Below are 12,766 nucleotides of genomic sequence, written 5' to 3' on the forward strand. Positions count from 1 at the left end.
ATGTATAAATTGCTGCTTGAGTGGCATACGAAAAATGAACAAACAAAGAATGTTATGATTTTGTGGGCAAAGGATGTGGGTCATAATATTATGATGGAGGAATGGGAGAAACTGTGGAAGGTGAATATAAAATTTACTGCGTGTAGCTTATTACAAGAAAATTTAATGAAGATGATGTATAGATGGTATCTTACACCAGTAAAATTGGCAAAGATATACCACAGTCATGACAATAAATGTTGGAGATGTAAGAAAGATGTAGGATCCTTTTACCATATGTGGTGGACGTGTCCACTAGTAAGTGACTTCTGGAATAAGATTTATAATGAACTAAAGAAAGTGTTGAAAAACACATTTGTGAAAAAACCAGAAGCATTTCTAGTGGGCATAGTAGGGAAAGAGATTCCAAAGAAAAATGTATCTTTTTTTATGTATGCTACAATGGCTGCGAGACTTTTGATTGCGAAGAACTGGAAACAACAAACATTACCAACGATTGACGACTGGCAGATGATGATGGAGTTTATGGAATTGGCTGAGATATTAGAATAGAAATTAAGTTGTTAGTGAATTGTGGAAAATTATAATATGTGAGTTGATAATTAAAAAATAAGATGTATGAAGTGATTAAAATGATATAGAATTTGCTAATTATAAATTTATTAAAGGACCAAAGGGAGGGAAACCCGAGGGGGTCCCTATTGACAATGTGAAGGATTAAGAAATAATCAATTTGATCTTATGTTTTTCTTTTTTGTAGTGTTATTTTTGTTATGTTTTTTCTGTTTTTGTTGTTGTGTTATTTTTCTTTGTTGTATTTTGAAAAAAATTTAATAAAAAAATATTATAAAAAAAAGGATGCCTTATGAGGAATGGCTTAGGGACCTGGGCATGTTTAGTCTGGAGAAGAGAAGGTTAAGGGGTGTTATGATAGCCATGTTCAAATATATAAAAGTACCAGACCAGAGAAGCGGACATGGAGCAATGGATTCAAACTACATGAAAGAAGATTCCACCTAAACATTAGGAAGAACTTCCTGACAGTAAGAGCTGTTCGACAGTGGAATTCGCTGCCAAGGAGTGTGGTGGAGTCTCCTTCTTTGGAGGTCTTTAAGCAGAGGCTTGACAGCCATATGTCAGGAATGCTTTGATGGTGTTTCCTGCTTGACAGGGGGTTGGATCGGATGGCCCTTGTGGTCTCTTCCAACTCTATGATTCTATGACTTCAGCCAGTGCCCAGTTGTTAGTGCTGCCCTGCCAGAGGCGAACCACTCACATTCTATAGTCAATAAAGTTGTGGCCAAAATTATGCCAGTAACCTTAAACTAATATTGGTGTCAACTGTGTCTTTCTTTGGGAGGTCTTGGGGGGGTCTTCACACGCAAACCATTGTTAATGAAACAGGTTTCCCAGATTAAGATGAAGGAATTCAAGAGGTAATGGTGGTGGTGGTGATAATCATATAATATTACTGAAGTATTATTGTCATTATTTAATTTAGTTTAAATAATAAAACATACAAAGCTTAGTAAATAATATCTTCTGATATCACACCTTATTCCATGCTTTTTACAACCCATTTTTTCCATTTTGCTCTTGACACATTGTCATTGAATCATCTGTTCACCCACGACTTTGTACACACGCCGCAGTATTGTCCATTGTTGCTTATTTTTGTGTACAGAATCCAGTTTTATGGTAAGTAGGTGGGTTGCTGATTTGTCAGTGTGCCATTCTGGATCAACCCTTTATGAATTGTTTTTAAGCACCAAAGTGGACAATGAAAGCTTTTATAGCAGCTGACCAATTAACAGTAATCATTCTCGTTAAACTTTACTAAAGAACTGGAGTATGTGATGAATGCAAAGTATTCATTTCTCTCTCCCCCCTCCCTTTGCTGCATTCAAGTCCATCTTGCAAAATAGCCTTTAACTGCTTTGCTATTTCATGTTCATTTTGCAGATTGAGAATGTTGATGCCTGCCTTAACTTTCTGGCAGCCAGAGGAGTAAATGTCCAAGGTCTTTCTGCGGAAGGTAAGAAAAAGCCACCACCACCATCATCATCATCAGAGATAGTGAATTACCTTCTGGAAAGGTACTTCTTGAAACTTGATTTGCAGTATATTATTTTGGAAAAGATATTAGTTATCTTATGAAATACATAGTTTTGATTTGACATAATTATTGGCATAAATTAAAACACTTTAAAAAACCATTTCCTATGGGAAATATTTATTTAAATTAGCACTTTCCCCTTGAATATATTTGCCTCAATTTCTTCTTCTTCCTAAAGATACATAGCTAGAAATATGCTTTCTACAAGCACAAAATGACAAATGCATGTGTGACTTACTGTACTGTATAGTGCAGACAACAGAACTGGGCAAAGTTTTCAGCCCACTGAAGTCAAGAGCAAACCTCATTTTTGCAAACTTCATCAGAATTCTCCAGAGCAGAATTTGCCGGATCATAATTTGCAAGCATTTACTTCAGAATCTTCTCAATTTGTGGACTTGGTTATTTACTGGGAATATCAGCCATTGTCTGATACTGTCAGTAAAACTACATAGATTTAGAATTATTATTTTTAAGACCAGAAGTTAAAACACTTTTTGTGTGTGCAGGTTTACGTGCTGCACTTAATGGCATAACATTATACTGAATCTTCCCGACTAATTCTAAAGTAGCATCATGTTCAGTGGCTCTTAAAAACTGAGAAATTGTGAGTAGTGTACATATAACTAAGTCAGAAAAATCATAGAATTGTAGAGTTGAAAGACATTATTTTTTGCATAGATGATGACTAAACTGATAAATTTTGAATTATACTTTCTCTTTTATAGGAAACATAAGATGTAGTTGTTAGAACTATCTTAATAGTTCCCATCTCTTGAGAAGATTTAAGTAATTAGATTTTTGACATATATCTGAGCAACATTGAAAAAATCAAATGGTTGAAATCTCCCCCCCCTCAACTGTATTCAAAAGAAAACAGATTCTGTTAACTTCAGTGGGAAACTTTTTTTTTTTGTATAACATATCCCTCTCATTCACATCAGAGAATATAGATTTGTTTGATGTTCCTGGAAGAGGATCATATGCTTCTTACAAGCAGGGCTTTTTTAATGCCAGAACCCACCAGAACTGAGTTCTGGCACCTCTTTTGTGTATTCCGTCACTTATTTGTGGTATTGTGGTGCTGTTCCCCGTCATGGTGCTTGGGACTGTGTTTTGGAGGCAGTGGGCAGCATGGTGATTGGAGCGACGTGGTGGTCAGTAGCGTAAGGTGGCAGTTTATGTTCTTTTACCTTGGCTGTGGGGCAAACTCAACAACTTTGGTTCCAGCACCTCTTTTTCTAGAAAAAAAAAAGCCCTGTATGTACCTTCCAGATGTTCCAAGTCTGTGTATTGAGCAAAGCTGATATACTGGTGTGAAATAGGGTGCAAACATTTAGAAACTTCCCAAATGTATTTCTCCATTTTGAAATATAAATGTATATAATTATTCAAATTGCAAACTACATGCAGATTATGTCACCAATTTGTTTCTCTTTATACTGCAGATGCAAAATATAAATATCTGAAATTTCCCCCAAAGTTGTTCCTTTTAATAAATTAATATAATAATTGCTCAGTTTTATAAATGTTGTCTTTTACAACATGAAGGTCTGTATTTTGTATTAAAAATCACACTTCACGAACTCTGCACCACAAATTCAGCTTGAATGGGCCTATATATGGTCGGTATCAAAAGAACAGCTACAGTATGTGAGTTTTCCATATTTGAAGCTAGTATTTGAGATCAGATAGGATCAAGCCCAGCCCAAAACATTTTGCTGCCTGAGGAACAAAGGACAAGATGGTACCCATTCTGTTCCATGTACAGAAAGTGACTAGGCTGGCCATTGAATCTTACTTCAACATTGGCAATGGGGAAGTGAACGTAACAGGCTAGTTTAGGGGTTCACAACATGTGTAGCACACACAGCTCTGTCTTCCAAGAGAGGGAAATGGCAAGTGGGCTCAGGAATAATGCCTGGCGCCCTGCTGCTGCCCCCAGAATCTGCTTCTTGGTGTGTGTGTGTGTGTGTGTGTGTGTGTAATTGCCTTATTCAGCCTGGAAAGGAAATTTGCAGGATTTCTGTATATTCAATATACTAGTATTGCTTTTGGTATATAATTCTGTGCTTTTTATCCAACGCTTCTGTTCCATGCAACAGACTTGTGCAATGAAACTTTCACCTCCAGGGCAGGTTTGGGGGCATGTCATGAGAGGAGAGGAAGCAAAAGTCCAATTGCATGAGAAGAACACCACTCACACAGTATTGGATACAATCCTGTGTATTTTGTACACAACAATCCATGACGCTGCTCTCACCTGATCAATCCTCTTATGCTTCCTAAAAGAGTCTGGCATTAATAAATGTTCTTAGAACACCCAGTAAGCAGGTGTACTTTAAGCAATCAATGATGCTATTCTGTTTGGAAACACTTAAAAAGCAATGGCTAACCTTCCATAGAATGATATTATTAGCATTTTATCTACTTTAATTCTGTAATTAAAAAAACAAACAAAAAAACAGAGAAGCTCCAAAACCTATATGATACAGGATTGTGTTTCTCATTTATTCTGCCTTTTAAAAAAAAGTAATAGTTTTTCCATTTGCAGCTGGATTTTAAAGTCTGTTGTTTGATAGTAGCTTCCTTGTAATCATAGCCTTAGGCTGCAGTCCTATGCACACATGCTTGAGGGGGAAGCCTGTTAGAGCATAATTACAATTGCCTTTATTGTAAGTGAAGTGTGTGTGTGTTAAATGTTTTCCATCCATTTCCAAAAAAATAAATAAGCCACAATCCAGATTCCTATTTCGGCAACAGAGAACAGAAACTGGTTTGCAATAGTCTTGCCTTATTGGCTTCTCCGAGTCCCTTGTTACTTTATAACGCTGAAGGCCATGAATGAAGCAGAGGTTACAGGATAGTATTATACTAGGCATTTTTTCCCTTGCTTATGCTGCCTTGAAGACCTACCGGTAGGCATAATTTTTCAAGCACATTCTCTGCTATATATATATTTATGTAGCTTGCAGCCAGACCTGTGCATATAAAGCCTTATCAGAATATTGGTGATCACAACAACCAGCTGTTTGTTAGGGAGAGAGGAACAAAGTGGAACGCCATACCATTTCCCTTCAGAGGTAACCGATTCAAAGTATTACTGCTTTTGTGACAGATGTCACATCTAGACACAGCTAGGCTGGGTACCTGCTAGCTGGAATGAGGCAGTTTACTGAAAAGGCAGAAGAAGAAACCATTGCACTATTTGACAGCATGGTAGTGAAGAAGGATGTGACACTGCATAATTGATGTATGATCTGCTTTTGTTTCTTAGCTCTGTAGATAATTCCCAATTGTGTTGCCTACACTAAGAGTCTGTTGCTGATGTTTGTGTGTGATCCTGAGTGTGTCTTGTGCAGCTCTGTGTGTTGATTAAGAAGCACTTGCACCAACTGTGCTCAGCTGTTGGGAGAAATGCAAGATATGCAATAATTAAATAAAAGTAAATAAAATACTGTGTTCAATTAGTAACTAACTACACATTAATTCATAGCATGCAGCTATATGCCATGCTTTTCTCTTATTAGCTGAGAACTGCAGCTAATGAATCTTGCTCTCTGGTGCTCCTTAACAACACTTCAAATTATGGAAGGGTCAGCTTCATACCTGCATACATTAACTGTCTCTGAGTATGGGAAAGCATTTATGCTTGCTCATTTTAATGTGCTGCTTTCTGTGCTGTTAAGTGGATGATTCAACAAGATTCTAGTTAACAAATGGTTGGCGTTTGTGTGGAGCCGAAGCAATAGAGTCTGTTGTTCACATTCTTTTGCATAGGAACTTGCATAACAAGTAAAGAGAGAGGCTGGTTCTCCCTCTAGAAAGCACATTTTCAGGAAATTTTGAAAGCCACATTACTGAGAAGTTTGCAAAAAGATTGTATGTTGGCTGTTTGGGGGAGGTATTTTTATGTATTCATTTTAAACCTTTATTTAGCTGTATGTTTCATTTTAACTAGCTGTATGTTTTATTTGCGTGTTTTTTTAGTAAGTTGTGTAATTTTATTGGTCTGCAGCCATAATAAACAGCAACAACTTTCATTGCCAGTGGAGGAGGCCGAATTGTTGTATGGATTGCATTATGTAGGGAGGGATGTTTATCCCTAGTCTGTTGAGCTACTCTCCCCTACCTACCCCAGATTAGCACCCTGTGTAGCTACGAGGCTTAGAAAAAAAAATTCCCAATGGTATGAATCAGATTTTGTTTTCATAAGTTGTGTAGCTGCCAGGATAGTGATGGTCAGGGAGGTGATGCCTGGGAAGGGGAGGAAGAGAGAACCCCCCCCCCTTTACTGCACATTACAATCCCAATGATGATCTGCCCCACATTAAAGAAAAAAGGAGGCACAGGACCTTGCTGTGTTTGTATAACATGTACAGTAGTTTGATTCACACTAATGTTTTAAACACTATAATATATATACAGTTTTAGCAGTATAAGAAAATGTAGGCAGCTGCTTTGTAATGCATATTTCATGTAGGTCTGTTTTTTATCCATTTTTGCAAACCCCTTGAAATGTAGATGCTAATTATACTAATTGCATTACACTGTACTTTCTGCACTTTTTTTCCACTTCCCCTTTTTTTCTTTGACCACTTTCTTTATTTTACAAATGAAATTCTTTTAATAACACATTAATCATAAAAAATAAGAGGTTCATAACGTGGTTTCATACACACCTTTATTAAGGAAGCAGGACTGGTGATCTTCATAAATTTTGGAATGGGAGCACAGGTGGGGAAAGAGGGTTTCAGATTATCAAACAGATTAACAGCAGCTGCTACTGTAGCAAGGGCTAATTTATAAAAGGAGAGAGACAAAGTTGCACCTCTAGAACTCAGCTTTACTAGTTTATACTTGCAACCTCTAACCTCCTTGCACACGAGGGCCTGCACTTTGGTAACTCCCTACAATGCATTGTCTGTGGGTCTGCTGTTGAAGAGGATGTGGAAACTTCAAAGCATGCAGAGCAGAAGTCTAATTCTTATATTTTCTTCATTTTTTTTCAGAAATAAGGAATGGAAATTTGAAAGCCATTTTAGGGCTGTTTTTCAGTTTGTCTCGTTATAAACAGCAGCAACACCAACAGCAACAGTACTATCAGTCTTTGGTAGAGCTACAGCAACACGTCTCTCATTCTCCACCTCCTGCTGATATTGGCCAGCCCAAAACACAGCAAGATATGCAGTCCAGGTAGGTCAGATAAAATATGCAATTAAAGTGCTTCCATGTTGTAATGGTTTCCAAGGTCTCCTGAACGGGGGAAAAAAATGTTTAGAAACAATTCTAAATACTTGTCTACTTGGAATTAAACCTAAATTCAATTTGACTGGGGAGTAAGTGAGCATTGCAGCCTTAGGTTGCATTTGCACAAACAGTTACTTCAGCTTCTCTGTTGTTCCCAATGACAGTGGCATGAATGACGTGGCGTGATGAGTTGGGGAAACTCGTTAATTTATAAACAAATAGCTTACACAGTGAGGGGATCAACCTGTGAAATGAGATAGTAAAGAAATAAGAGTATGGATTCTTCTAACTCTTGTGTGTTGCAATGTTTGTTGTGAAAACATTACGGGGATGAGGCCTATTCTTCCCCTTCCTAGAGTTATTTTTACCACATAGAATAGCATGACTACGGCATTAATAGTGTAATACGGAAGTTCTCTGGACTGTCACTACACCATATAATAGAGCATGATCTTCTCTGGGAGCGGAAGAAAGCACCGAGTTTTTCAAACACAACAGAGATTACTTTTTTGAATAATATGCACTGTTTGTTTACATTCTTGTAAATGGAGCAATACACTCCTAAATTGCATTTCTTTTAGTTTACTGAACATGGTTCATAGAAGGTATAATGAATGGTAACAGGAAGTCTACTGTCCTAGGCTTGTAAAGTACTCTGTTACATCACTGTGCTGTCTAGAAAACTCAAATCTGGATTATCAACAGGGGATTATCAACAGGATTTAATTTATAGCATGAAACATATTTCTCTAAATCATTCTGTAAGATTTCTATTGATATGAATAGAGATAATAGTAACACAAAACACAGATGATTACACTTTGGTAAGCATGAACAAAGAATACACTTTACAACACTTATTATTTTAATATAATTCATGGTTAGAACAAATCTGCACATTTTGTGATATATATTTATTTGAATACAACATGTTGCTCTGTGTAAATTTTGCACTCGTCTTAATTTTAGTGCTTTTGAAGAGTAAGGAGTTAGAATTAAAAAGTGTTTTTCAATAGTTCCTTTTTCTGCTTTAGCTATTGAAATGCAATCTACAGAAGGATTGTTGGCAACTGTTGTGCACTGTTTTCCCAATGAAGCTTAAAATCATTAGGGAAAGTGCTTTGCGGCTCATGACACTATAATATTGCAATAACTACATTGGGTAGTACTTACATGGCAGTCAATGTAGTTTCCCAAGGGGCAATGGGTCCTTTGCAAGAGGCTGGGGCCAAGTGGGAGGAAAAAAACACTCCTCCCTTTTACTGTGCCTAGAGCAGCATTGCCACTTCTGGCCCAGCTGGTAAGCATGTTTTAAAAGGAAGATAATAATAATAATAATAATAATAATAATAATAATAATAATAATAATAATTTATTATTTATACCCCGCCCATCTGGCCGGGTTCCCCCAGCCACTCTGGGCGGCTTCCAAAAAAACAGAAATTCTAAAATACAAAAATCCATCAAACATTAAAAGCTTCCCTAAACAGGGCTGCCTTGAGATGCCTTCTAAAGGTCTGGTAATTGTTCTCTTTGACCTCTAGTGGGAGGGCATTCCACAGGGTGGGTGCCACTACCGAGAAGGCCCTCTGCCTGGTTCCCTGTAACTTGGCTTCTCGTAATGAGGGAACCGCCAGAAGGCCCTCGGAGCTGGACCTCAGTGTCCGGGCAGAACGATGGGGGTGGAGACGCTCCTTCAGGTATACCGGACCGAGGCCATTTAGGGCTTTAAAGGTCAACACCAACACTTTGAATTGTGCTCGGAAACGTACTGGGAGCCAATGTAGGTCTTTTAGGACCGGTGTTATGTGATCTCGGCGGCCGCTCCCAGTCACCAGTCTAGCTGCCGCATTCTGGATTAGTTGTAGTTTCCGGGTCACCTTCAAAGGTAGCCCCACGTAGAGCGCATTGCAGTAGTCCAAGCGAGAGATAACTAGAGCATGCACCACTCTGGAGAGACAGTCAGTGGGCAGGTAGGGACTCAGCCTGCGTACCAGATGGAGCTGATAAACAGCTGCCCTGGACACGGAGTTGACCTGTGCCTCCATGGACAGCTGTGAGTCTAAAATGACTCCCAGGCTGCGCACCTGGTCTTTCAGGGGCACAGTTACCCCATTCAGGACCAGAGAGTCCTCCACACCCGCCCGCCTCCTGTCCCCCACAAACAGTACTTCTGTCTTGTCAGGATTCAATCTCAATCTGTTAGCCGCCATCCATCCTCCAACCGCCTCCAAGCACTCAGATGAAAGGATTGCAGGGTGGGGTGATTAAGGGTAGTTGGCATGGGTTCAAGAGATACAGAGGAGAGTTTGGAAGATAAGCAAGGCTGAATTGTGATTGGCTTAGAAATTACCTGAATCATTTCCCAAAGATTGAATTGTTTTCTGTCATCCTAACATATCTTAATTTGCGCTTGAATGTGCAAGTATAGTATTCATAGTGGACATTATATTGCTGAAAATAGTTATTTGGTATATTATAATTAGAGTTGCATTGTTTGGGATGTATTCCCTGACACCCCCCCCCAAAAAGGAACATTGAGATTCCTTATGTTACTTTGAATACCTTTCATCAGGTAGAATCATTTAATGTAATGACTGTAACTTTAAGAGTGCACAGTAAAAAGATGTCTCACACTGATTTTGATGTATTGGAATATGAAGATCTATTGAGCCATTCCTCATGGTCCAATAAAATAGGGTAAAAATGTGACCTGGCACTATGGTTATGTTTCTCTGTGAGGGAGTGTAGATTATAAAAACATTAATCAGAGTAATTAGCCTTTGCTTGGCCCTTGATCACTGTAGATCATTGTAGAAGTTGACAAGCATATGGGAAGTTCTCCACTGAGAAGAATGTGCACTTTCCAAAGGCTGTGGGTTGGGGGAGAAGATCACTTTCTCTGATGCAGAAAGGAGAACTTGGAATGAATGGTAAAACAGAGAGGATGCATGAATTATCCAGTTTCCCCGTGAAATGTGAAAAGCAGGGGCTTATTTTTGTTCAGATGCCAGTAGAGCTAACATATGATGTTTCTTCAGAGATGTGTGAATACATTCACACTTTGCATGTTCAAAGAAGGTGCAATGAGAGGAAGTTAGCATATTACCGATAATGTGGATCCTCTTAACAGAGGGGCCATGTTGTGCTTGGCCGCAGAACGTCATTCCCCAACTGGCCTGGGCGCGGGGCTGGCCCTACCCTCAGCCGGTGGAGTCATATTTGCTAATGGCTTTAGCCAATAGGCAGTGTGGCAAGGTCTGGGGGTTGGGGGTTAAAATACACGGCAGCGCGATGTGGGGATCTTATCTTGCTTCGAATTGCCGCCCGCCCGCCCGCCCGCCCATTATTTAGGAATTCTTTGGCCTTGCTTTGGACTTCGGTTTTGGAACAGGGGCTGGGTAGGAATTTTGTCCATTGTGGCAGATTGGCTGTAGCCACTTGGTTTTTGCCTACTCCTTAGCAATCATCACAACTTTGTAAGATTTGGTGGTTAGGCATTGGTCAAAAAGAATCTGGGGGGAGGGGAGGTCCGGCCATCGCCTGCCCCTCCAATTTTAGAAGGTATTCCATTAAAGGAATCCAGGTTCTGGGTTATCCGAGGAGTGAGGGCCATATTAGAACCTGGGGACCCCAGGGGTGATGCCCAGTCAATACACATTGATGGAGCTCCCTCTGTTGGATGTTTACCTTTTCTGGCTCCCTGCTTTGGGTCAGGGGCCAGATAGAGCTGAATACCAATGCCTAACCCAATACCACTCACACTTGGTGTATTTTAATAAAGTTGGGGCCAAAATTATGCCCCAAAACATTTAAATTTAATTCTTTGTCACTTTGTTTTTATTTACATTGGGAAGGGTGTTTTGGGGCTCGAAGCACAATCTGAATCTGAGTAGCTTTGTATCTTTCCAGTGAGGAACCTTCTTTATATCCAGGCTGTTAATATTGCTGTGGTTGTCAAGGAGTTGTTGCAGTACAACTCCCGCCTTCCCTAGACTGCAAAGGATGCCAGAGAGTCAGGGATGATAGGAGTTGTAGTTTAGCAACATCTGGAGGATATAATGTTGACTGCCCAAAATCCATCAAGATAAATATGAAAGGAAAGGATGTTGTCAGGGGTTGTTGCAACTACTCCAGAGTAACGACTCTCCACCGGCTTGTCTTTTAACATTCTTTATTGGTGCACTCTATTTACAGTGAAACGGGGTGTTGGAAACATGTCTGCTCATTCTGATCCAGAATCCGGCACTGCCCCCCGGCGTGACTTCTCCCAACATAAGAGTCTCGGGACAGTGAATCTCCTCCCCTTTTTCCTCCTCCGTAATTCCGGAACTGGTGGAAAGGGTCTACGCTCCGTGCTTTCCCTCCCCCCCTTCCATCTCTCTCTCTTCCCTCCTGTGTAGCCGGGGCTCTCCCATGCTGTCAGAGCCCGGGCACTCTCCCTCCGCTTCCTGACTAGCCCCTTCAGAGCCCACGCTTCCATCGCTGCTTGGGGAGGAGCTACTCCTGATGCAAGGGGGAGGTTCTCTATACTGTCTTCCCCTTACAGATGTTTTACAAGAGAGACATTTTGGCCATCAATAAGCCTTTGTTTCTGAGAAAGGAATGAAAATAGTTATAGTGAACAGTTCTGCTGAATTCTCTTTTTCTACATTTCACTTGCGAGTTAGTCACGGATTCATTTTCGTTCATTTTACACATACACAAAGGTCACAGCGCTGATGGCCTTATTCATATCTGTCAGCAGAAATGCATGGCAACAATGATTATATTATATTTTATGACATATTTTGCTAGTGTGTTTCATCATTGCAGCATATATCTAAGCTTGCCATGGTAATGATCTTTCAGCCACCCAGATGCTAAGGGAAAACACATGTAGATGAAAGTTCTGTCCCACTTGTGGATTAGTTGGTAACTGATTTCAAGAAGCTGTCAGCAAAATTCCTAAATGCAGACAAACCAACATTATCACATATAGAAATAGTGGTCGCAGCTTGACAGCCAGATGGATTTGCTTAATTCATTAAAGTTCACTCTGTGTTACTTTAGAAAAGAAAATATATTTGGCTGGTTGGTACTTAAGGCCATTTTTCACTATGGCTGGTTTTCTGTGGGTAATGTTTTACTTTGCTCTTTCACAGAAAAAGCAAAGGGAGTAATGACTTTCACTGGACTAGCAGTTCTTGTGAGTTTTTTTGAAGGTATTCAACAGCCTGGTTCACATGTAACACTAGGACAAACCATGACTACGTGTAAATGAGCAAACATACAACTGCATGGAGCAAAAATCACAGTTGTTTGCCCCTTCCTTGGTCTTCCTGCTGCTGCTCTTTTCAGAGCCAAGCCATAGTTTGGTTTACAGTACAGTGGAACCTCTGTTTATGAACATCTCGGTTT

The 12,766-nt window shown here is 39.7% G+C and overlaps 1 protein-coding gene across 7 annotated transcripts in view; it reads left to right on the forward strand.

The window, feature by feature from the left end:
* Positions 1 to 12,766, forward strand: part of NAV3 (neuron navigator 3) — a 448,025-nt gene that overhangs the window by 284,057 nt on the left and 151,202 nt on the right. For all 7 annotated transcript variants that reach the window (XM_035127692.3, XM_088676973.1, XM_088676974.1 and 4 more), the window contains 2 exons: positions 1,963 to 2,035; positions 7,129 to 7,312. In XM_035127692.3, the coding sequence (XP_034983583.3) occupies positions 1,963 to 2,035; positions 7,129 to 7,312 (257 nt within the window). The remainder of the gene's footprint in view (positions 1 to 1,962; positions 2,036 to 7,128; positions 7,313 to 12,766) is intronic.

This window comes from Zootoca vivipara, chromosome 9 (assembly GCF_965207765.1).
Source record: "Zootoca vivipara chromosome 9, rZooViv2.hap1.1, whole genome shotgun sequence".
Lineage (NCBI taxonomy): Eukaryota > Metazoa > Chordata > Lepidosauria > Squamata > Lacertidae > Zootoca > Zootoca vivipara.